This window comes from Dromiciops gliroides, chromosome 4 (assembly GCF_019393635.1).
Source record: "Dromiciops gliroides isolate mDroGli1 chromosome 4, mDroGli1.pri, whole genome shotgun sequence".
NCBI lineage: Eukaryota > Metazoa > Chordata > Mammalia > Microbiotheria > Microbiotheriidae > Dromiciops > Dromiciops gliroides.
The window spans coordinates 183,238,026-183,264,932 of NC_057864.1; the positions used below are offsets into that span (position 1 = coordinate 183,238,026).

Consider the following 26,907-nt stretch of genomic DNA (forward strand, 5'->3'; position numbering starts at 1 on the left):
AGCCCTGGGGATGGGATGGAGGGGGGGCAGGGTGGGATGGAGGCTCTTCGCCCCTTTACCTCAGGCTAGAGTTTGCTTCCCTAGCCTATCAATTACCATGATTATTAATTTTGACTACAGAAACACACTTCCAGGTCTCTGATGAAGTCGTCCTAGGCCAATAAAGGAGGGTGACATCAGAGGCACAGGGAGCCCCACCCAGCCAGCAGCCAAAGTGCCACACCCAGGACCTCTGTGGAACTTCTCCAGATGGGTAAACTTCAGCAGTGACGGGAGACAGTGACCTGGACCCTCGGTGTGCACACAAACACACACACACAGAGTCATAGGTTTGGGTGGAAAAGATAAATAAGCCCCAATCACTCTTCTGTGTTCTTTTACTTAAATGTTTTCAGGGATTTTACTTGTGGGGAATCAATTAGGTGGAGGCTTGATGTTTCAAGAATAAAATTTATCAATACAAATTTTTGTTAAAAAAACAAACAAACACATTCACCTCCAAAGGGATAGGGGGTGGGTGGGGGAGAGAGTGAGAGTGAGTGTGAGTGTGTATATGTGTGTGCACGAGCGCTCCCATGCGTGCGTAGCCAGGAGATAGTCATCACTATACCATACAATGAACACAGTTAATTACTTTTGTCCCTACACCCAGAGTACAACCCCACATGGGCACACAACCCCCCACACCCCCCCACACCCACACACAGGAAAAGGCACAGAAAAGTGTTTATTCCACTGTAGATAGATTCCCAGGCCTCCACCAGCAGCCTGGCCCTTCCAGCTGCCTCTTCTGAGAAGAGAGGCCCTAAAAGCAGCACCCCTTGGTAGCCCAGCCATGCCACCACACAATGGGATGATCAGACAAACACAAGCACTTGTGCCCGCCCTCCCCAAGACATGGAAAGTGGTCACTCTCACAAGGCCTGAGCTCAGTCTGCACAGATAAGCTCAGTGTGAGACAGCAAAGCAAAGGGAGGGGCAGTCTGACCAGGGGAACCCTTGCACACCCCATCTTATCCAACTTAACTCCTTTTTGAGCTTATCACTTGTTGGCCTACAGGCCCCTCTCCAGCCTAGCCCCCCACATCTTAAGGAGCCCTAGGCCACAAGACACTCCAACGGCTATGCACCCCAGAGACCCAGCTGGACAGAGATCTCAGCTCTTGAGGTTCCCCCTCAGCTCTCTGAGATCCCACAACCACCCCCAGAGGGGCCAGAACCTCGGCTACCTTGGACTCACCACTGAGTACTGTACCGATGTAGAGGCAGCCCCCTGACCCTCACCTAAAAGGACCAGAGACTGTGTCCAGTCCACAGTTCCCCCTTCCCTCCAACCCATCCACCTCCATGTAAGGGCTGACAGTCTCTCTCCAGTGTAACTCAGCCTCTGCTATAAAGTTTGGGGCAAAGTTACTCAGAGTTCTCAAGGGAGGGACTTCCAGCCAAGGGGAGGGGGAAGCAACAGAGGCGGGGGTAAAGGTCACAGAGATCCTGCCAAAGGCCTAGGCAATGCCAACTGAACAGGGCTTGGCAGAGGGGTGGAGATGGTGGGAGGGACTGAGGAAGCATGGACCCACAGAGTCCGAGAGTCCCTGAGAGCCCAAGGACTCCTATTTACTCCTCAGGAAAAGTTCTTCCCCCCAAAGGAAGGGCAAGACATGTATATGTGTGTGTGTGTGTGTGTGTGTGTGAGAGTGAGAGAGAGTGTTTTTGAGCAAGTGCGTGCCCTGTATTCACCCACTTAGTCCTTCAGCTCTGCACCACCTCATCCTAGAAGCATGGCACCACCTCATTCTCCTGAGGTAAGAGGGGCACCTTCAGAGAATCAAGGCAGAGAAGGGAAACAAGACACCCACATCCAACCCACTCCTATACCTCGTGGGCTGCCCACAGGGTCCCCTTCCCCCCAGTGTGGGCAGCAGGGGCGGGAAAACCACAAGCCCACAGTGCCAGGATATCCTGAACCCTTCTTGTGCCCCACCTGGTAGTGGCAAATAAGAGGGAGGAGACACAAGCACAATGTCAAGGGGATTTCAGAGAAGGCGGCAGACACAGGAATGGTTTGCTATGTCATCTACCCTTATAGAGTCTACCCCATGGACCTCCTCTCCCTCTGATTTCCTTCTCATGCTTTAGCCCCATACTAGCATACGAGAGGTCCCCGACAGGATGTCATCTTCTCTAAAGCTGAGAGGACTGAACTGATTTGAGCTGCACCCTCCTGGTTTCCACACAAAAGCTCAGCTGCCTGAGGTTCCTCTCTACAGCACATCTTCCCATGACTCCCAGCACTAGGCTTATACTTGGTTTACCAGAGTGATACAAGCATCATATTCTCCAGGCAGCTTCTCCCTTTCCCCCTGCTTCCCCAAATTAGAAGGGGGATAATAATAATGGTGATAATAAATGATATAAATGTCAAAAAACCTACACAAATACTTTTGGAATAAGCCACCATCACTTTACTAAGCAATAGTGATGGCTGATAACAGGTGCCTGCCGTGGAATTCAAAAAGTGGTTTACCAGGGCAGCTAGGTGGCACAGTGGATAGAGTACCGGCCCTTGGATTCAGAAGGACCTGAGTTCAAATCCAGCCTCAGACACCTAACACTTACTAGCTGTGTGACCCTGGGCAAGTCACTTAACCCCAATTGCCTCACCCCCCCCAAAAAAAGTGGTTTACCTCTGGATGGAATCAACGAAATGACTATAAGACATGAGTAGTATCAAAAGGCCCTCCACAGGTAACATCTGCATAAACTCAGCCAACAATATGCTGATGAAAAAGGCTCAGACAAATAGTTGAGTCACATGGATTTGTTTGTGGAAATAGAGGCGTTAACAATGGCAACTGAGGACCAGATCTTACCACCAGAAACTACAGGAGGGTTATATTATATACTTATATTTACAGCCATACCACTCTGAACACCCCTGATCTAAAAAGGGGACACTACTCAACATGTTGCTACGGGCTATTAATGCAAAGTTTAACATCTACCAAATACCTAGCAAGATGTGGCCTGAATTAAACAAGAGAAGCTCTGGATCTTTCATTTTCTGACAAAACAACAATTCCCCAAACTACAAAAATATAGACTTGAAAATATCCTGGAGGACTTTACCAATAAACTATATTGGAACTAGATCACTGTCACAGACTAAATTGTCACCCATCATCTCCCAGATGTAACACTGAGTCATCAAAAACTTTAAAACAATGTTTTATAGTAGATATCACTATTCCCCAAACTGATGGGATGAAAAGCCTGCAAAGTGTGGAGCTCTGCCCAGAGAGGTCAAAGGTTATGTGGGAGCACGCAGAGGGGCTTATCATCTCCATCATCCTGTCTGCTGATGCATTTATATCAAGGATTCTGTGAGTGAACTACTAAGGATGAGTTTGTCCTAATCACTTTATCTAACTACACAAAGCAGTTATTTCATCTATCTGTTTAACAGTCCCTAGGATAGTTCATACAAGGGAATAATAACACAATGATGACTTGTCCTCACAAACCTTTTGTATCTGAACCCCTTTGAAAAAGAAAAGAACAAGATAACAATAGTAAATACAACAAGAATTATATCTGTGATTTCATGGGTATAGGGAACTCCCAGTTGAAGAAAGTCCCTCTACTAGTGTGGGCTGGCCCAGTCTCTACAACTTAAGACTCTTGAGAGACTCCTGGAACATCTAGAGGTTAAATGACTTGCCCAGGTTCATACAGCCAGTAGTTATCAGAATGGGGACCTGAACCTAGCTCTTCCTGGCTCGAGATCAGCTGCCTAATCACTACAGCATGCCACCTCTCTAATAATAATAATAATAATAATAATAATAATAATAATAATAATAATAATAATAATGGCTATAACAAGTCATGTTACTACAGAACTGCAAAAAAGCATTTTCTTCACAACAATTCTGTGATGTGGGCAGCATAACTATTATTCCCCTAATTTTATGCAACAGGAAACTGAGGTTGAGAAGAGTCACACAGTAAATCTCAAAGGTGAGATTTCAAATCTCCTGACTCCAAGATAAATATTCTTGCCTTTACTTGGGGCTGTATGGATGAGAGTGTTGGGGAGAACATCCTACCTCTAACCCCCCCACACCCAGCCTAGGTCCCCCACTTCTATTTTTACAAAACCAGTAGAAACCTTTGGATTAATAGGGAGGGGCACGTGGAGAATGACACAGAGTACTACCTTCATCCTCCAACCCTAGTCAGGCTGAGAAAGCCCTTAAGGAGAAGAGGGAATGAGACCCCTACTCACTTACACTCCCTCTGTCTGTCTCCCCACTACCACCAGAGACTGGATGACCACTTGTAAGGAGCAGTGTGGAGGGGATTTTGACTTACAAATGAGATGAACTAGGATGGCTTTTGAGGAAGCCCCCAACTCCTATGACCTCTCCCATGATCCCCTCTACCACAGCATTGACTCAAGTCTTTCCCTTCATTCCTTCCTTCTGTCCTATTGGGGGGGGGGACCCCCATGAGTTGTGATGGTTCCATTTAAAATAAGTAAGCTTGGCATTCTAGGGAGTTAGAGAGACCCTGAAGGGAAAAGGTGGGGCCCCAATTCGATTGGGGTCAGGGGATTCCCATGCATTTTGCTAGTCAGTGATTCATAAACAAATGAGACTCAGAAAACAAATTTCATTTTTGGGGGGAGTAGCTTCAGTCACAGCCTAAGTGGGTGAAGTCAACAGCTGCCCCCCAGGACCCTGTCAGAGGAGCCAGGCTAAGCTGGGCTGGGCAGGGTGGGGCAGGCAGGGCAGATTTCAAACAAGGGATAGGGCTATTTATAAACTTTCCAAGAAAAAAAAAAGCCACAGCCTTTCTCTTCCCTTTACTCCATCAGCTTTAGAAAGAGAGCAGGGACTCTCTTCTCCCTTGTCCCAGCAGCCTTGGACACTTCAGGCTCCAAAGCCAGAGACAGGGAGAGCTAGAACTAGGCTGGGCAGCAGCTCCTTCCAGCTCCTTCCCACCCCAACCCCTCCACTAGGCGATCAGACAGCTTCAGTCTCAGTATTTACCTTCCCTACTGCCAAGAGCTGGGTGGGCAGGAAGCCAGGCATCCAAGTCCAGGCCTTTGGCCAGAGCCCCCCCCCAATTCAGGGGGGACAGGGCCTCACACTCCCTCGGGCCAGGGAGGATGGGGGAAGATATAAGAGGGCGGTGCTGGATAGAATCAAAACAGGGAACTGGGGGGGGGGGGTGATAGGGTAACTACAGACCACCAACTGGACTTAAGAAAACAGACTGATCCCCACTTCCTGTTCATTTACTAGGGGAACCCCAAATGTTCCCTTGCAACCTCCTCTGTGCCCTGGTGCTATTATAACCCAGATCTTTTCCTCAACACCCCCCCCAAAAAAAAACCTCTAGAAACATCCTTAAATCTGATCTCTGAGCATACCAGCGCCTTTCCCAGATAAGGCTCAGAGATCCTGGTTATAAGGGGCCTTAAAGATCAAGTCCAATCCCCTTATGTTTCACATAAGGAAACTGAGACCTACAAAAATGAAATGACTTGCTCAAGGTAACTCAGCCATTAAGTAGCAGACCCAGAATTCAAACCCAGGTCTTTAGACAGACACTAAAGTCAATGTCTGCCTTCCCAGAGTGGGGGGAAAGACCCCTAGTCTGGCAAATCGGAGGGGCTTCTCGGCTCTAGCCTGTCTCCCCGACTCATCTCCACCTCCTTCCTACCTGACTATACAAGAGTATGCAGGAAGTCCTTCTTGCTGTCTACCCTCCAATACTTCAGCAGCAAACCTTAACAGATTCCCGAGGAGGCCTTCAAGAACTTCAAACCCTGGGGCCTCTTCAGTCCCCTTCTTTCATATTTCTAGCGGAATTGACTATAGCCAGCCCTACCAAGAAAGAGAAGCAAGAATGGACCTGCCCTAGATTCGAGGCCCAATTGGGATATAGGGCCCTGGATGCCCTCCCTTTCCCCAAAGTGGGTAGAGAGACAGAAAAGCATGGAGGGCATTCTGATGAGGCGGGGGGGGGGGGGGTCCTCCAGCTCACCTCCAACAGTTTCTATTCCCAGACTTCCCCAGAACGTCCTGCTCCAAACTTCAGGCTGGCCCCAGGAAGGAATCAGCTTGGGAGAAGGGTCTGAGGAGGAAAGAGAGGATGGCAAATTTGCCACGACTTTTCCCTAGGTGCCTTCCAGGTCTTTTCCCCTAAGGCCACAGAGGCAAAACCCAAGGGCCCAAAGGATGCCCCATTGTCTTGTCTTTCAGAGAACATCATAGGTAAAAAGGTGGGGGGGGGTGGAGAGGCAGTGGAGGGTAGTAGTCCCCGAGACTCAAGGAGAAGGACCAGGGAAGGTAGGGGAAGGAAGAAAACAGGAAGAGGAAGAGAAAGATGAAGCGGGCGAGGTCGGTGGCCTAGACCACAGGATTGTTTGGTCAATACAAAGGCAGCTTTGTCTGGGGGGGGCGGGGAGGGAGGGTATGCTGGGGCAATACCCCTAAAGAGGACCCCACCTCCCCCCACTCCTGGATGGAAATCACCACTCACCCCCTCCCCACTCGGATCCTGGCACAGGGCTTTCCCCACCCCCACACTGGCATATGCCCCTTCTCAGTACCCTTTCATTCTCTTACAGAGAAGGGGAGGAGGCCACAGAGAAAACCAGAGGGCAAGAGAAATAGTTCCTTTCTCCCCTTCCAGATTCTCCTGGCAGAGCTCATCCTGGGTCTGCACCAGAATCTACCCACCTACCCACCCTCAGATTTTCATTCCCACCAACCCACAACTTGTTCTAGTGAGTCGTCACACTCGATGTCTAAAGCCAGATGCTCCACCACGGGGATTCTGTGTGACCCACCCCTCTTATTCACTGGAAGGCCCAATTCTATTCCCTCCCACTACGGTACATACACACACACACACACACACACACACACACACACAGAGTCCCTTCCCCAGGGACCTAGGACGTGGGGAAGCCGGGGAACGCCCCCTTCTCTCCCTCCTGCCTCAGGATATCCTCTTGGCACTGACCCCAGACCAGGCCTGACTCAGGCTGCCTTTCTCCCACCCCACCCCTAGGACCCCCAGGAGTTTCCTGCTCCAGACACACCCCACCCAGTTGAGCCTAGATCTAGGGTCTCTCCCCACTCACCCTCCTCCATTAAAAACACACAAACACACACACACACACACACACACACACACACACACACGGTCTAGGGGAAGGATAAGGAAAGCAGTATATTCCTGATCTATCTTCTCCCCAAAGGATCTGATACACTAAGACATACACGGGACAGGGGGAAGTTGGAAATAAAGGGGTGACCTGGGGGAGAGGTAAATTTAATTACGCTATTCCCCTCCCCACCATACACAGTTTGAAATATTTAGCCAGCCCCACAAGTGCTCTCCCAATCTAGCAATGCCGGGAAGACGTGAAAACTTCCTGGAAAAAATGAGCATTTCCAACTGCACAGGGTGGGAAAAGGAGTCCCCGATACAGTAAGGGTGGGGTGGAAGCGGCTGGGTAAAGAAGAATCCCCATGAAACCTAGCATCCTTATAAGAAATACCGGTGACTCTCTTACAAACACACAAACACAGCATCAGACACAGCCAGAGCTCTGCCACTATCCCTGTGTGAATCCAGTGGCTAGATAGGGACTGGACCGGCGCTGTCAGTGATGGAGGGAACTTCTGGCAAGGAAATTCCCTCTACCAGTTCAGGTCTCCACCTGTGCAACTTGGGTTCTTTGAGGATTTCCTAGAGCTCTGGGACATTAGGAGATTTGCCCAGGGTGGCACAGCCTGTACATGTCCAAGGCAGATCTTGAACCCAAGTCTTTCTTGGCTTTGAGGCCAGCTCTCTTTAAGGACTACACTATTACTGCTTCTTACTCTGTGTGACCTTAGGTAAATCACTTCTGGACTTTAGTTCTCTGATCTGTAAAATGAAAGGATTTAGGCTAGATGGCTTCCCCTGAAGCTCTGATATTCTGTCTAGCCATTTATAGCTTCCAGATCACAAATGGTCACTCACATACATACATACATACATACATACACACACACACACATACATGGGGTAGAGAAAGGCAGTCATCCCCTATCCCACCATTACTAACATATCCATTCAGCCCTACACAAAGGGAACCTAGGGTACAGGCCCCCCAAAGCTGATCGGGCCCTCTCCCCAAGGGCAGGCCTACACACTGTTGGGAGGGTGGGGGAGAAAACATCTCCCGAGGGCCCCAGGGGTGGTGCCCACGGTGGCCGTATCCATGGTAACCAACAACAAACACGGCCCTGAGGAGCCCAGGGGTGAGACAGGAAGTGGTAGCCACGTGATTGGAAGTACTTTTTTATGGGGAGGGGGTAGCACCCTTCTGATAGTCAGTACCCCTCACCCAACCTGGATTGGAACATGTGAGGGGGCAAGAGAGGAAGATGTGGAAGTGACCACTCTGCCCCTCCCCTTCCCTCCACACTGAGGTAGGTCAGGGCCCTTCCCTCTCTGCCACTCAAGGGCCTGTTTCCCTCCCCCCCCACCCAGACCCCCTCCCTTCAGCTTCCTGCCGTGACTGTAGATCAGAGAACTCCTCACCACAGCTTCCCCTTCTGAAGTCTCGATTCCTAGGCCTGGAGGGTTTCATTTTGGACTAGAGAGACTCAGAGAGCTGGGGACAGGGACATTGTGTGTGTGTGTGTGTGTGTGTGTGTGTGTGTGTGTGTGTGTGTATGAAGGGGGTGCATGCATTAGGCTCTGGGCTCAATGGAAGAACAAGATGCACTCCACAAGAGGTGTATACACTTATATACACACACACACACACACACACACACACACACACACACAGGGTCACAGTGACACAGAGAATCGGTCACAGTGACGCACACAAACACCCAAGTGTCTGTCCTTAAGTGACTCTAGGATGGGGGGAAATGGGAGTTGGACCTGAAGTGTGACAAGCCCAGAGCCCTAGGACTTGACTGTCTCCTCACACTCCCCCTCCAAATGCCCCCCTCCCTTCTCAAAGTCTCAAACCCTTCCTAAATTCATCTCAGCCGTCTCCTAAGACCGGCCATGCTCTCTGCGCCTGGGAAGAGAAGCTCGAAGCTCTCTCAGCTGCTCTCTCTGTCCTATGCCTCACACATGAGTGCCAAGGAATACCCCTCCCAGTTCCAAGGTGCCCGGTCAGGAGAGGGCACCTTGGCCCGAAGGAGGGAATGGAACCTCCCCCCTCTCTCCCCCTTCTCTGCAGATGTCCTGAACTATATTTAGCCCAGGCCGGGCGGCCAGCCAGACCCAGACGCCCCACTGGTCCTGAGCTGAGCTCCCAATTTTCATGCCATTAAAATATTAAGAGAGAACTACCCCCCAAGTCCCCCAACCATCAGAGGAGCCACAGCAGGACCTAGAAGGAAAAGGGGGCAGATCCGAGGGTGTGAAAGGAGTGGCTTCAGGGCCTCTCCAGGCTCCTTCTCCTCCATTCTATTTGTGGTCTTTGTCCCACTTCCCCCTCCATGGAGAGATAGGGTGGGGCAAGGGGATAAGGTAGACCTGAGTAGGTTTGGGGGGAATCTAGGTTGTTGGGGGAAAGGGGAGGAACACCTGCTGAGACTGGCATGGGAGGAGGGGATGTAAGTCCCTAGAAATTCCACCTGTCACATTTCAGCCCCCACCCCTATGAGCTCTGGTTACAGGACAAGACAGAGTGGGAGAGGTTGACAGGTGCAGGACCCAGGCTGTGGCATCAGCTTAATCCCTGCTGGGGCTGACAATGGGGTGGGGGGCCCAGTTATGCCTGTGGGGGCATTGACCAGGGCTTGTTACCTCCTCCCTGGCTGAGGGAGGAGAGAGCAGAGTAAATCTGTATATGTGTTCCATCTTTTCTGATCTCCGACTCTGTGTAGGAACTTACTGGGGAACAGGGCCGGGGGTAATAGGACTCTGGGGAGGCACCTCTTTCCTACCATACCTATCTCCAGGGAAGGAGGGAACCCAGCATGCCCCCTCTCTCCTCCCCTCCCCCTAAGATGCCAGGCAGGCGGGCCAGAGTGTGGGAGGTCTGTCTGCCTCCTCCTCCTCTCCAAATTCCAGAAACAAGCAAGAAGAGGCTCCAATTGCAGAAAGAGCAGCAGGCGGTCCAGGCTGTGGGGGCTGTGGGGAGGCAGAGACCCAGACTGAGAGGGAGACAATACCCCCCCACCTAGACACAGACACCCCTGGACTCTGGACAGACACACAAACACAAACTCTCCCTCCCTTTCTCTCTTTTACACACACACACACACACACACACACACACACACACACACACACGCACGCGCGCGCGCGCCGCTCTCACCTCCCACAGAGACACCCAGACACCCAATCCATACAATTCCCAACACACACCCGGACACACACAGAGATCCAGGCACACTTTGAAAACAGCCTCTCCCTCCTTCTCCCCCAAACTGTGTGGGCTACAGACAGCAGGGGTGGGCGGGGAAGGTAGTGAAGGGGGAAAGCAGTTTTCCATGCTAAAAAAGAGAGGGAACTAAGAAGGGAAGGAGAAAGAAGGCGTTAAGAGGCATGTGAAGCAAGCATCACTGATGCCAGGAGGAGTCAGCCACACATTCTCTCTTCCCAAACCCAACGGGACGAGACTCCACCCTAGGGACTCACACCCCAGTCATCAACTCCCAACACCCCAAACTAGGCTTTCTAGACAAGGTCAGAACAGCTCCCCAGTAGTGTGCACGAAGATGATGTTGGACAGAAGAGAGATTAACCCCATTTATCCTAAATCCATTTGTTACTGGCACGGGATTACAGGGGAGAGGGAGGGTGGGAAGGGCTGAGGACCTGTGGCTAGGGCAGGGAGAAGAGTCCAAACCAGGCTCCCTGGGGAGCCTGCTACTCTTAGCCTGCTGCCCTCACAGACTCTCTGAAGACCATCCTGTCCTGTATGTGCCACCCCACCATCCAGAGGGCAGAGAGCCAGAGGCCTGGGGCTTATGCCCATGTTGTCATCAGTGCCAGGGGCACAGCTGCCAGGTCCTACCCTTTTGGTCCCTCTCCACAAGGTCCTGGGAACCATCCCTGTCTAAGATTCTAAGGAGGGAGTGAGAGAGAGGGAAATGCCAAGCGCACAGGCCCAGCCCTTTGGGTAGGGAAGCCCAGGAAAGGGGTGGCTCCAGACCCTTGAAGGATCTTCGCCAAGACCTTCCACAATACTCCATAGATTAGGGGCCAACTCAGATAATGCCAATCCCCTACACACGAGTAGCAGGAACTACGTTGTGGCACGTGTGGGTGACTGTGCCAGGCAAAAAAGCAAAGTGGGGGTTGGGGTGGGGGTGGGGAAGGGACAATGAGCCAAGTGAGATGGGGCTCCCCACAGCCAACTTCCTGCTAGGCTGAGACATGAAGGAAGGGGCCCCCAGGGTAATAAGCCAGAGGTGCCACAACTATCCCAGCCCCAGTGTGGGTGGGGGCTGTGGCTAGCCCCAGCTCCAAGTGGGTGCAAGACTGAAATGGAGGGGAAGTAAGAGGATATCTAAGAATCACTAGGCCAGAGTTCATCTCAGCCCTTCACCTGTGTCCACAAAGGGCTGCCCTCCCCCAGATCAGACTGTGAGGCTAGGCAGAGAGATTCCCCATTGAAAAAGGTACCTGTCACACACACACACACACACACACACACACACACACACACACACACACACTCACACACACTTCCCCTTGCCCAAAGAGCAGGGATCTCCAGTTCCCAATGGCTAGGAAGTCCTACTTGGTCTGACCTCAGTGACCTTTCTGGCTCAGGACATTGCAAGATTCCAGTCAACACTGATCTCACACTTCCCTCACCCAAACAAACTCTCGACTGCATTCTAAGCTCACTTGACTCCGCCAAAACCTGGTCCTTTCAATTTGCAGGTGATATAAGGGCAAGGTAACAACCAACCACAAAATGTTAATACCCTTGGCTCCAAATGGCTGGGCTTGACCCTCATAGCACAGAGATAGGACTAGGAGGCTGGGCCCAGGTAGGAAGTGTTTCCAGACCCTTCCCCACCCCCAGGGGAAGCCCCAAGGCTCAGAACATACCCCACACACTGGTTTGGGGGATTCCCCAAAATCGCTACCCTCCCACAACACAGGAGATGAGTTTGGGGTTTGCACTCTGGTCTCCTCCCAGGAGCGAAATGACTTTGGATTGGGTGATGGGAGGGTTACTTGTTCCCAACTTGGACATATGGCAGCTCAGGATTAAGGAAGGGACAAAAAGAGGCTCTAGATCATCCACCCACTGCCCCAGGAAGAAGGAATATGCACTTGGATGAAGACAACTGGGAAGTAGGGAGCAAGAGGGAGCAGGGTGGGAATCCTTGGGTGGGGGCGGGGGCAAGGAAGTCAAGGAGATGTAAGGGAAAGTCTCACAGCAAATCAGGGGTACCACATGCACACATGTGAGAAAAGACGCAGACACACAAACAGGCCAGAAAAAGGAGACTTGGAAATCTAAACATTCAATAGTCTGCGGCAGAAGAGGGGGGTAGAAGAAAAACTTGGTATAGTTTTTTTGGGGGCAGTGGTACCAAGAACAGTTGGGGATCCTTGCCTGAGCTGAGGGAGGGGGCATCCTTGAGATAAGGGGACCTTTCTGCTCAGATCTCTAAACTTCCTCCCTGTCTAGGAAGAAGGGGGAAGGCTTCCCTCTTGTTTTTTCCCTGACTCCCCCCACACACTATTAACTCATCACATAGGCCCAGGTAGAGGGTATGTGCCCAGGGCAGATAAGGGCAGTGGGTAGGATAAGAAGAAAAACTGATTTCTCAGTGACCACCCCCCCCACACACACACACATCTGGCCCACAGCTTCCCAGCCTCTGTGGGTGGTACTGGAGTCAGCAAGAATCAGGGTTGTACCAGGTCCCAGACAGTTCCCAGCAGAGCCAATCCTGGGCAGAACAGACAGCCATGTTTCTCCTCCCTTCCCCTCCCCCCCAAGACAACCCCCTCATTAAGGAAGGAGTCAATATAATCCCCCGATGTCAGTGCCATTCCTAGTGAGAATAACTGGACTATACCCCAAACCACCTCTTTGTAATTCTACCACCAACCCTGCCTACTACCTACCCTATGAGCGTCAGCTCCAGAATCTCAGATTGGAAAGCCTGTCCTTAGCTCTCCCCAAGATCCCCTCCAAAGCTGCCCAAGTCCTCTTTTCCCCAGCCTGCCTCCCCTGGGTGGGGGTGGGCCCCCAGCTAATTCTCCCAAAACCACAGGAAGGCTCAGATAACAGGAGGGAGTGAGGGAGTGGGCCAGCCCTTTGGGCATCTGATCTCTCCCCAAACAGGTTTGAAAGTCTCTTTTTTGTTTTGTTTTTCAAAAGTAAAAAGGGAAAGTTTTCTATGGTGTCTCTCCCACAGACACCCACAGAGATAACACACATATACTCACAGATCCAGTCATGTATACACACACACACACACACACACACAGAAGTCCAGACACACAGAATCGAATCAACACACACAGGCCCAGATACACATATACATATACAAATCCAGACCTAGGGATACAAACAGAACACACAAACGTGCACAGACCCAGACAGATACAAAGATTCAGACAAACACACCTAAGCACTGAGATCCAGTCAGATGGACATAGAGAACCAGACAGAAAGGCACAGAAGATTGAGGGGGGGGCATACAAGACAGACTCAGAGGCCCCTCCTAGCTCTCTCGATGTGTGATCCTGAGAGACACAGATGTTGATGGATAAAAACACAGCCCCAGACAAGGACAGAGAGACACACAGACCACACATGGGCACACACACGAAATCATAGGCACAGAGACCTATACACATCCACATGCAGACTCAAGCTCAGACACCTATACATACACCCCCCTCCCCATTACTCAGATACACACAGAAACACGGATTCAGACACATTCCCACCGATACCAATAGACACGCCCCCACAGACAACATCCCCATACGGTCACATCACATACACACCCCCAGACACATAACACTCATCCACAGTCAGACACCCAGACACCCAGACACCCCTACAGATACACACACCCAGACCTTACACAGACACTCACTGACACATACACACACCCAGACACCTAGATACAGTCTCACAAAGACAGACACTCATACAAAGACACCAACACGCACGCAGAGGCGGCCCCTCACACACAGGCGCGCACGCACGCACACCCACACACAGCCAGAGCCACCCCCACTCCGTGGGTTTCCCCAGACACCCTCCCCCCCCCTTCCATGCCGGAGGTTACGTCCGGTCTGGGAGCCTGGTAAGCCCGGGCTCCCCGGTCCCGCGCCTAGTTGTCCCGTTCCTCGCCAGCTTGCAGAGCCCGGGCGCAGCTGGAGCGTGGAGGGCTGGGGGTTGGGGTGAGGTCTCCCCAAGTCTGGGGGCGGAGTGAGGGCGGCGAGGACTACCTGGCAGCCGAAGGAGCTGGTCCGTCTGTCTGTCTGCCTGTCTGCCGAGCGGAGTGGAGCGCGGCGCGCCCGGCCGGGCCCCTCCCTCGCTCCCTCCTCCTAGTCCTCCGGCGAGGGCTCGGGTCTGGGACCTCGGAGGGGGAGAGTCCGGGACAGGGGCCGCGCCGCTGGGCTCAGGGGCGCGGGGAGAGCACAGCGGCCATGGCGAGTCACGTGCCGAGCATGAAACTTTACCCGGAGCCCGGGGCTGAGAGGTGGGCGGGGTGCTGGAGGGGTGGGGGTACCGGCCTCCTCCCCACGGGTCCGCCTCCCGCCCAGGCGAGCCGGCCAATCCTCAGGCGCGGGGGCGGGGCCCTGGGAGCACTCCCCCCCACACTTCTCCCGCAGCTAGCCGAAGAGGTGTGTTAAAGGAGCGGAGAGGACAGGCGGGGGTGGGGGGGATACGGGAGCGTGGGAACCGGGGTGAACCCCCACCTCCCTCCCCCGACAAAGGCGGCTCCGGGAGGGGAGGCTACAGCAGCTTACTGGGGGCGTTAAGGGAAGGGCCCCAGAGCAGGGGTGGAGGACTGGATCGGGAGAGGTCAGAATGACACCCATCCACCTAGAGTCCCAGGCGGACCCACATCACCTCTGCCGAGGCGCTGACCTACACAATGCCGGGGGAGATCGGCGAGGGGCAGGCTGGGGACCAAGTAATCCTATTGACCTAGCCTCTGACTCCGGGGGTTTCCCCTCCCCTAATGTTCCCGAGGAAAGGGAAGGAGAATCCCCGCGCACCCCGGGAGAGGCAGGTATCCGCACGGTAAGGCACCAAAGCACCAAGCAGAATTTGAGAGGACCCGGACCCCGAAAATACCACCACAACTCCCTTTCTCTCGCTCAAGCCTAGGGGGCGTAAGGCCCCTTTTCTTCACCGCCACCCCTTTTAAAAAGGGGGCCCCGCCCCCTCACCCCCAAAGACAGCAGGTCTCTAAAGTTCCAGTAGGGGGAGCCTGAGAACCTTCTTCCCTTGCCCCCCTCCCCCCTTTCCGCGTACCTCTCCCCCCACCACCACCCCCGGGAGAAATGCAGACTGATTCATTTTCCTTCTTTGGCTCTGCTGGGGGCGGGAGTAGAAAGAAATAAGAGCCAGGTCCCAGCTCTTCTCAAATAGAATCAAAGAATGTCAGAGCTGGAAAGGGCCTTCCCCTCGATTTACCCAACAGAAAACTGACGCCTGAGTGAGGCAAGTGACTCGTCCAAAGTCACATGGATAAGAGGCTTAACCCAGGGCAGCAATGCCTTTGAGACCGAAGATGAAATCTGTGCATTGGGATCCCCAAAGTTATGGAGAAAGGGATGGGGGCAGGAGCTCTCACTATTTCTGAAACCTAACTCCCAATCATACCCATGCAAACGTATTTTTAAAAAATACACATTTCTATCCAGCTTCCCCGGAGACAGCTGGCTACTAAGACCTATGCTTATTCTTGGGCGGGAAGAGGCTTAGACAGTAGGAAACCCATGGGGATATATCAGAGCGAAGAAGAGATAGACACAGGGCCCTGAGCCACAGGACCTCCTGAAGGGCTTCCCAGCTTTGGAGGGGGCCAAAGGCCTGGACCTAAAATTCAGCAGAGACAACCTCAGAATATTAGAGATGGAAGGGTCTTTAATACATAGACCGTCGGAGAGGGGTGCCACCTTAGAGATGGCCTAGTCCGACCTCATTTTACACAAGGAGGAAACTGAGGCCCCAGGATTCACAGTAAGCTCCTTGGGTACAGGGGGTTTTAATTTTTGTATTCTCAGTCCCTAACCCCATATGGCATATGACCTATCCTGTTTTTATTCTTTTTTTGGGGGGGGAGGGGTGGTGGTGAGAGAAATGGATGAACTGTTATGACCTGGCATCATGGTGGTATACCCAGCTGGCTCTGGAGAGAGTCTCTATCCCCCGCCCTCCCCACTCCTTCCTGTCGGATCAGTGCTCTATCTCCTCCTCCCGCCTTGATTTCCGTCTGCCTTTTCAGCCGCCCATCCCCTCCCACCCCATCCAGGCCAGATCCATCCGCAAACATGTGCTCAGCGGGTAGGAATGCACCAATGGCTCCCAGATGTGGATGCTAATGCTTAACTCCTTCTCCCACCCACCCCCACCTCCCTACTGAATCAGTTCAGCAACACAGGGTGCTGCTGGGGTGGGGGTGGAAGTGGAAGCAGAGCAGATCAATCACCTGCCCCAACCCATAAACCCACCTACCCCCACCACCGGCCAGCCCTTCCATCCTGTCTTGGCTTCCAACAGCTGGATTGAGCTTGTGTTGCCTGCAAGGGGCAAGGGGCTCACACACACACACACACACACACACACACACACGCAAATAGCCTCACACATAGAACAGGGACATGTAGTGGTAAGACCAGACTGACAAATGAATCCTTTAGGTCCCTCTACCCCAGGAAATGGACCAGAGTTTGATCCCTGTCAAGCTCATTGCCCAACAAGCTTTCTCAGCTCCCCCTCAGGCCCTGCCCTTTGCCATTTATTTCCCACCCAAAAGTACACAGATTTGAGGAAGGTAAGATAGAGAAAGGAAGCCTGGGTGTCCCATAGCCTACAGGGGGCCTACAAGAGGAGCAGGGAGCCCCAGGGACTGCCCCAAAGTCAGCTTTTTTCCAGAAGCAGCTGAACTCCAGCTGTGTTGGACACACACACGTCTGAGCAGGGGAAAGCTGCTTCTCCTCCCCATCTCCTCCGCCCCCCCCCCCAATGACCTAGAAGCAGAATTCCAGACCAAAGAGCCAAGGAGGCTTCAGGGGAAACAGACACAAATGGTAGGAGATACTGAGAAATGAGTGGCTTTTCAGGGCACACAGAATGAACAGAAAATAGGCTATTCTTTGACTTCCCTCTCCCCCCCAAAAAAAAAATTCTTAGTCTTTTCAAGACCCAGCCTTTCCCTTCTCCTCACAACCCCCTCAATACATATACACAACACACATAGAGCAGAGATTCCAACCACAAATTATCCCAGACTAGGCATAGAAGAGGTCGGGATTGGGGGGATAGAATCACACAAGTTAACACAAGATCTAAAACCCAAACAGGCATCTCCTCACTCCCCATCCTGAGTGCTTTCCATTATACTACCCTGTTTCACCAAGGGGTTTATGTGTAGTGTAAAGACTTGAGTGAGGGTGTGGTGCAGGGTCGAGAGGAGACATTGTCCCCTGACCTCCAATTAGCAAACAGATATGTAAACTGGCACATTTTGAGTCAGGAAGAGGAAAGGTTTTTTTCTGTTACAAGTAGGATTCCTCTGCACCTTTTAGTCAGCGTTTGAGAAAGGAGCTACCCGCTTCAGAACTTTATATACCTTCTTTCCCATCACCAGCACAAGCCATCAGCTTCTTTTTGGAATACTTGAAAGGTTCCCCATACCAAGGCAGTGCCCCCTCCCCTACCTGCAGCCTGCCACATCTAGGAAATGTCACCCTTACCTGATCACTTCTATAAAGGAAGAACTAATTGGAATGGGCAGGGACATGACTGAAGAGATTAGGGGAAAAGCGGGGGAGGGAGAAGGGAACAGAAAAATCTGTTAGATCCAGGACAGACCAAGACACCAGAGGCAATGTCAAAGGAACTGTCTGGGGCTAGAGTATAACCCAAATCACAGGCCCCTGGGACCCAATACCAGCCACCCCATTGGACACAACTAGGGTGACTCAGCTGCATCCGGAAGAGATGCCAGGGCAGTGACTCACCTGCCGAGAAGAGCTGAAATTGGCATCATGCCAGCTTCTGGGACAGAAGTGACTTAGTCACTGGGGTTGCTGTGCCTGTTAGGCATTGCCAAGGGAATAAGGGCTGTGGGAAGGTGGTGGTAGCATTAAAGAGTTGGAACCTCCTGCATATTGCCCGTGACCACCCCTGTGTAGAGACACAATTCAGGGCGTTCCGATGTCAATGATTCCCATTCCTGTCCTCTGCCCCCTCAAGCTGGTCATTCTCCACACTGCCAATGCCCAATCTCTAGTTCAAACAAGTTAACCAAGACCCCTGGGATGCCCTACCCCCATGACAATCTGCCCTCTGCCCATCACTCACCACCCACACTACTGCCAGCTCCACCTCCTTCTGCCACCCAAGTTGTACCCAGGCGCCATGTCTCGCTCAACATGCCCTGGCAGTACCCCCCCTCCCTGCCCTTGTTACCCCCACCCCCACATCCCAGCAGCTGCTGAAGTTGTCAGGCAAGAGAACTGAGTGGGTGGGGGATTGGGTTACTGGTGGCTGGTGGGATGGGCTATTATCCAGTTCCTTTCCCTGGTCCCCCCCCAATGGCATTCTTCCTTCCCACTGTCACCCTGGTGCCAGCCTGGCAGAAAATGTCCTAAAATTGGACTCCTCCACTCCCCTTCTTTACCACTACCAGTCGGCAAATGAAGGTTCAAGAATATTTGCCAGGCATAAGACTTATTTCCCCACCCAACTCCATTCCCCCAGCAAAATAATTTCCATATCCATCTGATTCCCCCTTCCCCAAGCCATAATACTTTCCCCCAAATCCTTTACCATTAACCAACAGAGGGGTAGAGGAAGGTTAATCCTAATGGTTCAAATTCAGTGGGATTAAATTCTCCCCCTGAATCCCACCTCATTCCCATGTTATCTGGAATCTCTAGTCCCAGAAGATTGGGGGAGGGGATAGGGGAGCCCCTAGGGGAACCAGCAGGCCAGACAGCCTCAATCCTCAATCCATTTGCACTATCGATTTCTCACACACGGTGGCAGAAAGCCCAGAGGTTGGGGGTGGGGGGATGACATAGCCCCCCAGAGACAGAGACACAGACAGTGACTGAGAGGAAAGGAGGAGGGGCGATATCTGCCCAAGTCAACTAAGATCAGATGAAGGTAAGGGAGGAAGAGAGCACATCCTTCCAGCCAGATTGAATATTAGCATGAAAGGTTGGGAAATCGGGGTTGGAATACTGAAGGAGTGAGGGCCTTAGTAGACACTCCCTGGAGCACCAGTTATCCTGGTCAACTTCAGCCCACCCAATAACCCCCACCAGTTTTCTTTCTTCCTCTCTCCTCTCTTCTCCATCCAATTCCTCATCCATCTTTCTGCTCCAAGTCTCAAATTTCTGTCTTTGTTCTCCTTCCTCCTCCCATTTCCAAGGGGGGGGGGGAATTTCGTATAAGGAGCCTCAGTCATACCTGACTATGCCAGTAGGGTACAGTGAAAATAGTGCTGGGTTTGGAGTCAGAATACAGAATACAGATACCTACAAGCTGTGTGGCCTTGGGTCACTTTTCTGAGAGTTTTGGATCAGATGACCTTAGAAGGTCCCTCCAGCTTGAAATCTTTTTATTTCTTTGGGGGTGAAGACTAGGTTCAGGACCCAAGAAATATAAGGTTTTGTCACAGGAGTGGGTGCAGAGAACCCTAGTAAGCTTCTTCTTTTGAAATGAGAGCTACATAATAATGCTACAGAAAGTCTCAGTCCAGGAGCCAGGAACCTTGGTTCCCTGTCCTGCCTTTGCTTACCTTGGTACCCGGTTTCTTCGTGTGTGTGTGTGTGTGTGTGTGTGTGTGTGTGTGTGTGTGTGTGTGTGTGTGTGTGTGTGTGTGTGTAAAGCAAATAGGTTAAATCAGGGGAACAGAGATTTAGAGCTAGAAGGAACCTTGGAGGTAACCCACTTCTAAATTTTAGATATGAGGAAAAAGGTCCAGAGAACTTATGAGATGAGTGAAAGAGGCAAAATTCGAACTCAAGTCCTCCAATGTCAAATACAACACAACATTCTCTTTGTTGTACTAAGGTCCCTTTTAGATCCAACATTCCATAATCCTAATCCCCCCATCTCAACCTGACTGTCCAAAATAATCCCCAAACTTCAAACCTGTCTTCGTTACGCCTTCTGGGAAAAGCTGTTTCCAGAAATCAGAGACTGATAAACCAGGGTATGACTCTGCATCCACAAAATGTGGCCTCAGCAGATACCAAAGAAATTAGGACTGACAAAAGAGACCCTAGGGAGCGGGTAGGTGGCACAGTGGATAAAGCACTGGCCCTGGATTCAGGAGTAACTGAGTTCAAATCCGGCCTCAGACACTTAACACTTATTAGCTGTGTGACCCTGGGTGAGTCACTTAACCCCCATTGCCTCACTAAAAAAAAAAAGAGAGAGAGAGAGACACCCTAATGCAACGTTCCGGGGAAGGAGGCAACCTTTGGCAAGACAAAGACCCAGATCGACCAGCCAGAAGAGCTCAGCATAAGGATGAGGAAAAGGCTAGGGCTGCCTTTCCCTCCTCTCCTGCCGACTTTCTCTTAGCTGCACTCTCTCGGGCTGGGTCAGGCCACATTCCAGCCCCCTGGCTCTGATGCTTATATCTCGGATCTGACTTCACGACCCATCCTCCCACAACCACCCCAAGTCTAGTGCCCACTCCTACCCTTATGCAGCTCACTCCCCACTGCCAGCAGTCCCTCCTCTCTTCTTCAGCCCCCACCCACCCACCTTGGCCAACAGTCCCCCTCTGCCCGGCTGCCCCGTGCCTTTCTGCACGTCTCTCCTGCTAGGGGACAGGCCAACTAAAAATAGTCCCTGCTGCCTCTCGCCCACAGCTGCCCAAGGAGCAGGAAATGAGGGGGGAGGGAAAGGACTGTGTGCCATCCAGTCCCCCCCCCATTCTGGGCTCAGAATGACGTCCAGCACTTCAGCCTAGGGCAGGTGCCAAATTGGCCATCCTGAGGGCATCCTACCCTCTTGGGCAGTTCTAGTTGTCTGTGTCCACACTCTCAGAACCAGCTCCCACCACTACCAAAAAAGAAAGGAGAGAGGGGGCAGTCGTGAGGATTCTTCCTTCCAACCCTCAACCAATCAAGGTCAACCACATTGTGGGCATCAAACAGGATGGTGACTAGCCCAAAAGATTGAGATACTGGAAGCAGGAGGGGACAGGATAGATTTGAGAGTTGGGTGAGGAAATACCAGCTCCCTGGCCCAATCTGAAGGACAGGGGAGTGGAGACTCCCTCCCCTTCTCCAGCTCTCCTGGGCATAGAGCCCTTTCTCCCTACCAGCTGGAAAAGGTCAGTGCTCTAAGAATTTAACAAGGATTCAGAGCAGAAGATAGTTAGTTTAGTAATCATCCACCTATATGAAAGGGCCAAGCAGGGCATGAAGAGGCTAAAAAAAAAAAACCTCAGCTCCCTAAATACAAAGCTGGAGGCTGCTATCTTCACTGGACACACTACTAGGCTATACATGCCTGCTTGATCCATTCCCAATGGCTTTGAAAACCTGGGAGTTAGGTTGGGAGTGGGAGTTGTGATGACATTAATGGTGTCCTGGGATTTCCAGTCACCTCCCAGCCCAGAGAGACGGTTCTCCCAACCCCATACAAAAGGAAACCAGCTCAACAACTCTCCACAGGCTGCCAGAGAAGACATACACAGTGAAGAGGCAAACCCAGGAGTCCTGGATCCCAGCCCAGAAACTGAGTGAGAAATACCTTGGAGGTGAGGAAAAGCCACAGAAACACCCAGACTGTAGGTTCAGTGGGAAGTTCCAATAGATGGACTCAGAGGTAAGTACCTCCCAGGGCATCAGGAAAAGACAAAGGGCATTAGGGATTGGCAGCTGGGAGCATCTATGGATCTTAGAAAGCATATTCAATATTTATTTATTAAGCCTTTACTAGGGTAGCCAGGTGGCACAGTGGATAGAATGCTGGGCCTGGAGTTAGGAAGATTCATCTTCCTGAATTCAAATCCAGCTTCAAACACTTTCTAGCTGTGACACTGGACAAGTCACAACCTTGTTTGCCTCAATTTCCTCATCTGTTAAATGAGCTGGAGAAAGAAATGATAAATCATTCCAGTTGATCTTTGCCAAGAAAACCCCAAATGGGGTCATTATGTGCCAGTCACTGTGCTAAGTATTGGGAATACAAAAAAAAACCCCAACAACCCAACAGTTCTTTTCCTCAAGGAGCTACATTTTATTGGACTGCAAGCAAGAGACAAGGGATATCGTCTATTCCCAGAAGAAAGAAGTCCCAGCTGTAGGAAGCCATTGGCTCTGTCCCACACTATCTAGGTCCTCGTCTTCACTCCATCCCAGATGTGAAAAACATTAGCAAGAAGCAGACACCAAGTATCTGGCAAGCTCTCAACAATCCCTGGCCACCACCACTAAAATCCCCACCAACTTGCAGTCCCTCCAAACCATTCATTTCTAGTATCCCTCTTCCCCCTGGCCATGCCAGGTGGAGTTGAGGCATGGGTACAACCAGGGTGGTAGCGGTCTGGGTGCCACTCTCTGCCTATCCCCACACCCCTAGACTGCTTTCTCAGCTACCACACATCTCAGCTGTCCAATCTGATTAGTACTCCTGCCCACTGAGCCGGACAAGGAAGCCATGGGGCAGGGGAGAGACAAGGCCAAGGACAGCATTTGAAGGATGGAGGAAAGAAGGGGGAGTCAGGGTTGGGGTAAGGAGGTACAGATCCGTAGTGCAGAAGAGCCATTAGAATTCATAGGGGAACAAGAGCCCCTGAGTCAGGGATGATGGGAGAAAATTGCAATAGCAGCAATGCCCTCCCCCTATAATAAAACCTGATCATTTATTGATTCTCTTTCCCCAAATCCCAAACTACTTGAATGACCTGAAATCAGAGAATATTTTTTGGAAGGTAGAGGAAAGGTAAGATAGAGAAGCTGGTGTTGAGCTGCTAGACAGCTTTAGAAGTAGACCATAAAAGCTGCCCACCCCCAGGTTCATATTTTATTACAAAGAAAAAAGCAAAACCTCCAAATCAGCCACTCCTGCCCCCCAGGTCAAAGGCCAACAGCACTGTGGGGTCACCAGAGCACATGCACCAAACCCAGGCTCATGCTGCCCCAAGAAAAGATAAGAGCCACATTTGGTGGCTCCAAGGCTGCCCTTGGTCATTCCCAGTGTCTTGTTCTGCCTCCCTTCCCCTCCCCAACCTACTTCCCCTTTCTAAAGGGGAGCAAGATACACATGAATACAGAATAACTGAGATTGTCACACACATTGACACAAAGTCACACTCTAGAACTGCTAAGGATAGGACCAGTTCATCTAGCTACTCCTCCCCACGGAAGGAAAAAATAACAAAGGGTGAAGATGGGAAAGCAGAAAGGCCTCAGGGCCACCCAGCCCCAGGGTAACACCAGAAGCCCAGGGCTCTGGAAAGAGAGGAGCCCAGGGAGTTGGCAGGGCTGGGCGACTTCCCGGTGGCCTCCTCCATCTGGCTCACAACACCCCCCCACCCCCCCAGCCATCTGGGCTCAGCCTGCCTCCCTCCTTTCCTGGGCCAGACTCTGGAATCCCTCTGCTGCTCATTCAGCCACCTCTAGGACAGCACAAGATCCTACAACCAGACACCCAGGGCAAGGCTGATCAAGGCAGGGACAAGGTCGTGTCTGTTTTGTTGCGCGTGTGGTTTTGGTCTGTTTGTTTTGGGTAGGGGGGGGGCGAGGGAGAAGGGGAACAGGTGCTGAAGGAAGGAAAAGCTCAGGAAACTTCCGAGAGGTTTGGAAGAGAGGGCCAATACAGGGCAGGGCCTCACTCCCAGGCCCACCCAACAACCCTTAGAGCTGCCCATGAAATTCCCTCATAACCCGCTCCCCTAACCTTTACCTGTGACCAACACGGTGAGAACAAGGGCAGGCCCTGGGAGGAAGTATTTCAACTCCTTTGCTTCTCTCCGATGTTCAACAAGCCCCTCCACCCCCATTCAACTTTACCTTCTTCCCCTCACTGGCATGAAGGGGCTGAGAGACAAGGGTAGCCAGCTTGTTCTCTCGGATGTTCTCCATCTCTCCATTCCCCCTCCCCTCCCAGTTTACTCTATTTTCTGCACACACACAGACACACACACAGACACACACACACACACACACACACACACAACTTGCTGAGTCTTCTTTTTTCTTGGGGAGGAATAGGCATTATTCTGGTATTGGGTTTGGTTGTGGGGCCTGAGCAGACCTCTTCTCCACTTTCTGCTTTTACCCCAAGCAAGGGGCAAGGACAAGAAGCAAGAAGAAAAGAAATGCCAGGGAATAAATATCGAAGGTTGGGGATCCCAGAATTGGGAACTTTCTGGGGGAACCCCCGCTGTTCTTGTTCCAATAGCCCTAGACTATGGTGGCTAGGGTTGGGGGAAGGGATGGGGATAACCTGAGATGGCAAAAGAGCTGAGGCTCAGGCAAGTGGCCAGCCCTGGGGACATGTGGGTGGGGGCGGGGGTGCATAAGCCTACCTGCTCAGGTGTGTGCTGGCAAAGGGGCGATGGGGCTCCCAGGAGATACGGGGAAGCCCTCAGCTCCATTCAGGATTCCCCCCTGCTTCTGGATTAGGCTGCTGCAAGAGGCGCCGATTCCCGTTGGGTCCTAAAGCCCATGCTCCAACTCACGTTCTCTCCGCCCTCCTTTGCCAGCCCCAGCTGGATCAGTGGGCACAAAAAGCTGGAGCCTGATTTTTTTTTTTTTGGATGGGGGAAGGGGAGTTGAGTCACAGGAGGGGCTGAAAACTAAGGGGTATCTCCACACACACCACTGTGGGGGTGGAGTGGTTTCCACCCTCCTACCCCTTCTATAGGTGTTGGAGTGAGCAGACAAGGCCTTTCCTTCTTTGAAATAAAAAGGACTTTGGTAGTAACACATAGAAATCTAATCTAATCCTCTCATTTTACAGATAGGAAAAGAGGTTCAGAGGGGGTGGGTGGCATGTCCAAGATGGTGGAAGCCCTGGATTGAAGATTTGAACCCAGCTTCTGGAACTCTGAATCCAATATTTCCTTGGTCCTGGGCTAACTTTGGGCAGTTTGGAGAGGAGAGGGGTAGACTTCAGGGTCACTTTTTCTCCTACCTCAACACCCTGGCAGTGATGTAGAAATCTCTGCTCCCTCCCAACTCTTCACCAATGCTACCCTACCTTATCAATAACTTGTACCTAGGAATCTTTCAGACCATTGAGGGAAACAGGAACCTGATTTCTAACATGAAAGAAAGACAGGATTGGCTTCAGAGTTGTTGCTAGAAGCTAAGAATCTATGATGAAAAGCAAAGTATGGCTTAAGCAGAGATTCTGTTATTTGGAGAAGGAATACTAGAGTTTCAAGACAACAAACTTCATCCCCTATATGGAAATTAACCTGACCACCTCACCCCACTCACTGACAGTCGGTCTATACTGCCAGTGAGCAATCTTTAGAAAGGATTTTTTTTTTAGTTACATGACACTCATAGGCACCCTTTTAGAAAGGATCGGTGAACAGATCACTTGGCAAATTAGATCAACACCAAGGTTACTGACCTAATTTAGGGTGGCCAATCATCCTAAGCATCTTAGAAAGTTCAGGCTGGGACAGGGGAGAGGGGCCAGGTAGGTAAGAGGGGCAGAGCTGGGTAAGACCAAGCCCGAGCTGGCTGCTTGGGAGCATTTTGTAAGTAGTTGCAGTTCTCCTCAGCTTAGAAAAGCTGCTGGCGGGAGAACAGGGAAAGTGTCATGGGGTGGAGGGCTAGGGGAGCCCAGGGACAGATTTCAGTGAGGGAGAGGGTGTGGACCTTTCCTTGAGAGGAGAGGAACTTCAGTGAAGCCTGTAAGGCCCAGACACCTCCCACCACTAACAGCAGCCAACTGAAGAAAGAAGTAAAAGCAGGCAGGGTGGGGATGAAGACCCTGGGGTGGAACCAGGCAGGGTGATCTGGGGCCAAACTTTTCACCCTGATGTACCTCAGACCTCTTCAAGCTGTAAAACAAAGCTTATAGTCCTTCCCAGGAAGTTAATAAGTATTTATAAAAGGGCTTGGAGATCCTTAGATCTCAAAATGGGCCACCGATGTTGTGAGTCCAGTAAAGGAGGCTGTGAATATGTTGGAGTAGGGGTGGGGGGATGGACTAGTGCCCTGCAAAATAAAGACAAAGCCAAGTTTAGGGAAAAGTACAACGCTCCGCCACAGGATATCCTTGTGCCCAGAAATGGAGGTCACCCCCCACTCCCCAGCAACCACCAGAGGCTGGCCCCAGCTGGTTATAGGCAGAGCCCAGACCAGCAGCTGGTCTTCGTTAACTCCAGCTTTTTTTCCACCCCCCACTGGTAGCCCACAGCTTCTGCAGTCCTAGGCTGAAAGGGGGTTGCCCAAATCAGACCTTGCAGCTAGCTCTAGAGTGGGGGTACTGCACCAAAGGCCAAGTGGTTGAGAGGGTCAGAGCAGAAGCTTCTTTCTTTCATAAGGAATAGGGAGATGGGAAAGAAAGGAGTATGGGGGTGAAAGGGTGGAGGTGGGGGAATTTAGGGCAAACAGCAGGCAGTGAAGTCAGCTGGATTTAAGCCCAGAAACCCCCACACCCTGGGGCCAAGTCTTACTCTTTACTCTCAGCTCTAGTCTTGGCCAAGCACC

The 26,907-nt window shown here is 51.6% G+C and overlaps 1 protein-coding gene across 9 annotated transcripts in view; it reads right to left on the reverse strand.

Moving 5' to 3' along the window:
• Positions 1 to 24,879, reverse strand: part of RARA (retinoic acid receptor alpha) — a 57,285-nt gene extending 32,406 nt beyond the window's left edge. The window contains exons 1-2 of one of the 9 annotated variants that reach the window (XM_043963608.1): positions 24,765 to 24,849; positions 6,052 to 6,141 (exon numbers count right to left, since the gene is read on the reverse strand). Coding sequence is in view for 1 of the 9 variants with exons in the window: in XM_043963612.1 (XP_043819547.1) it covers positions 24,765 to 24,833 (69 nt within the window). In the remaining 8 variants the exon portion in view is untranslated. Of the gene's footprint in view, positions 1 to 6,051; positions 6,142 to 13,131; positions 13,149 to 14,472; positions 14,681 to 24,246; positions 24,264 to 24,764 lie in introns of those variants that run through there. The other 8 variants (XM_043963609.1, XM_043963612.1, XM_043963607.1 and 5 more) reach the window with 8 other exon arrangements.
• Between the last annotated feature and the right edge of the window lie 2,028 nt (positions 24,880 to 26,907).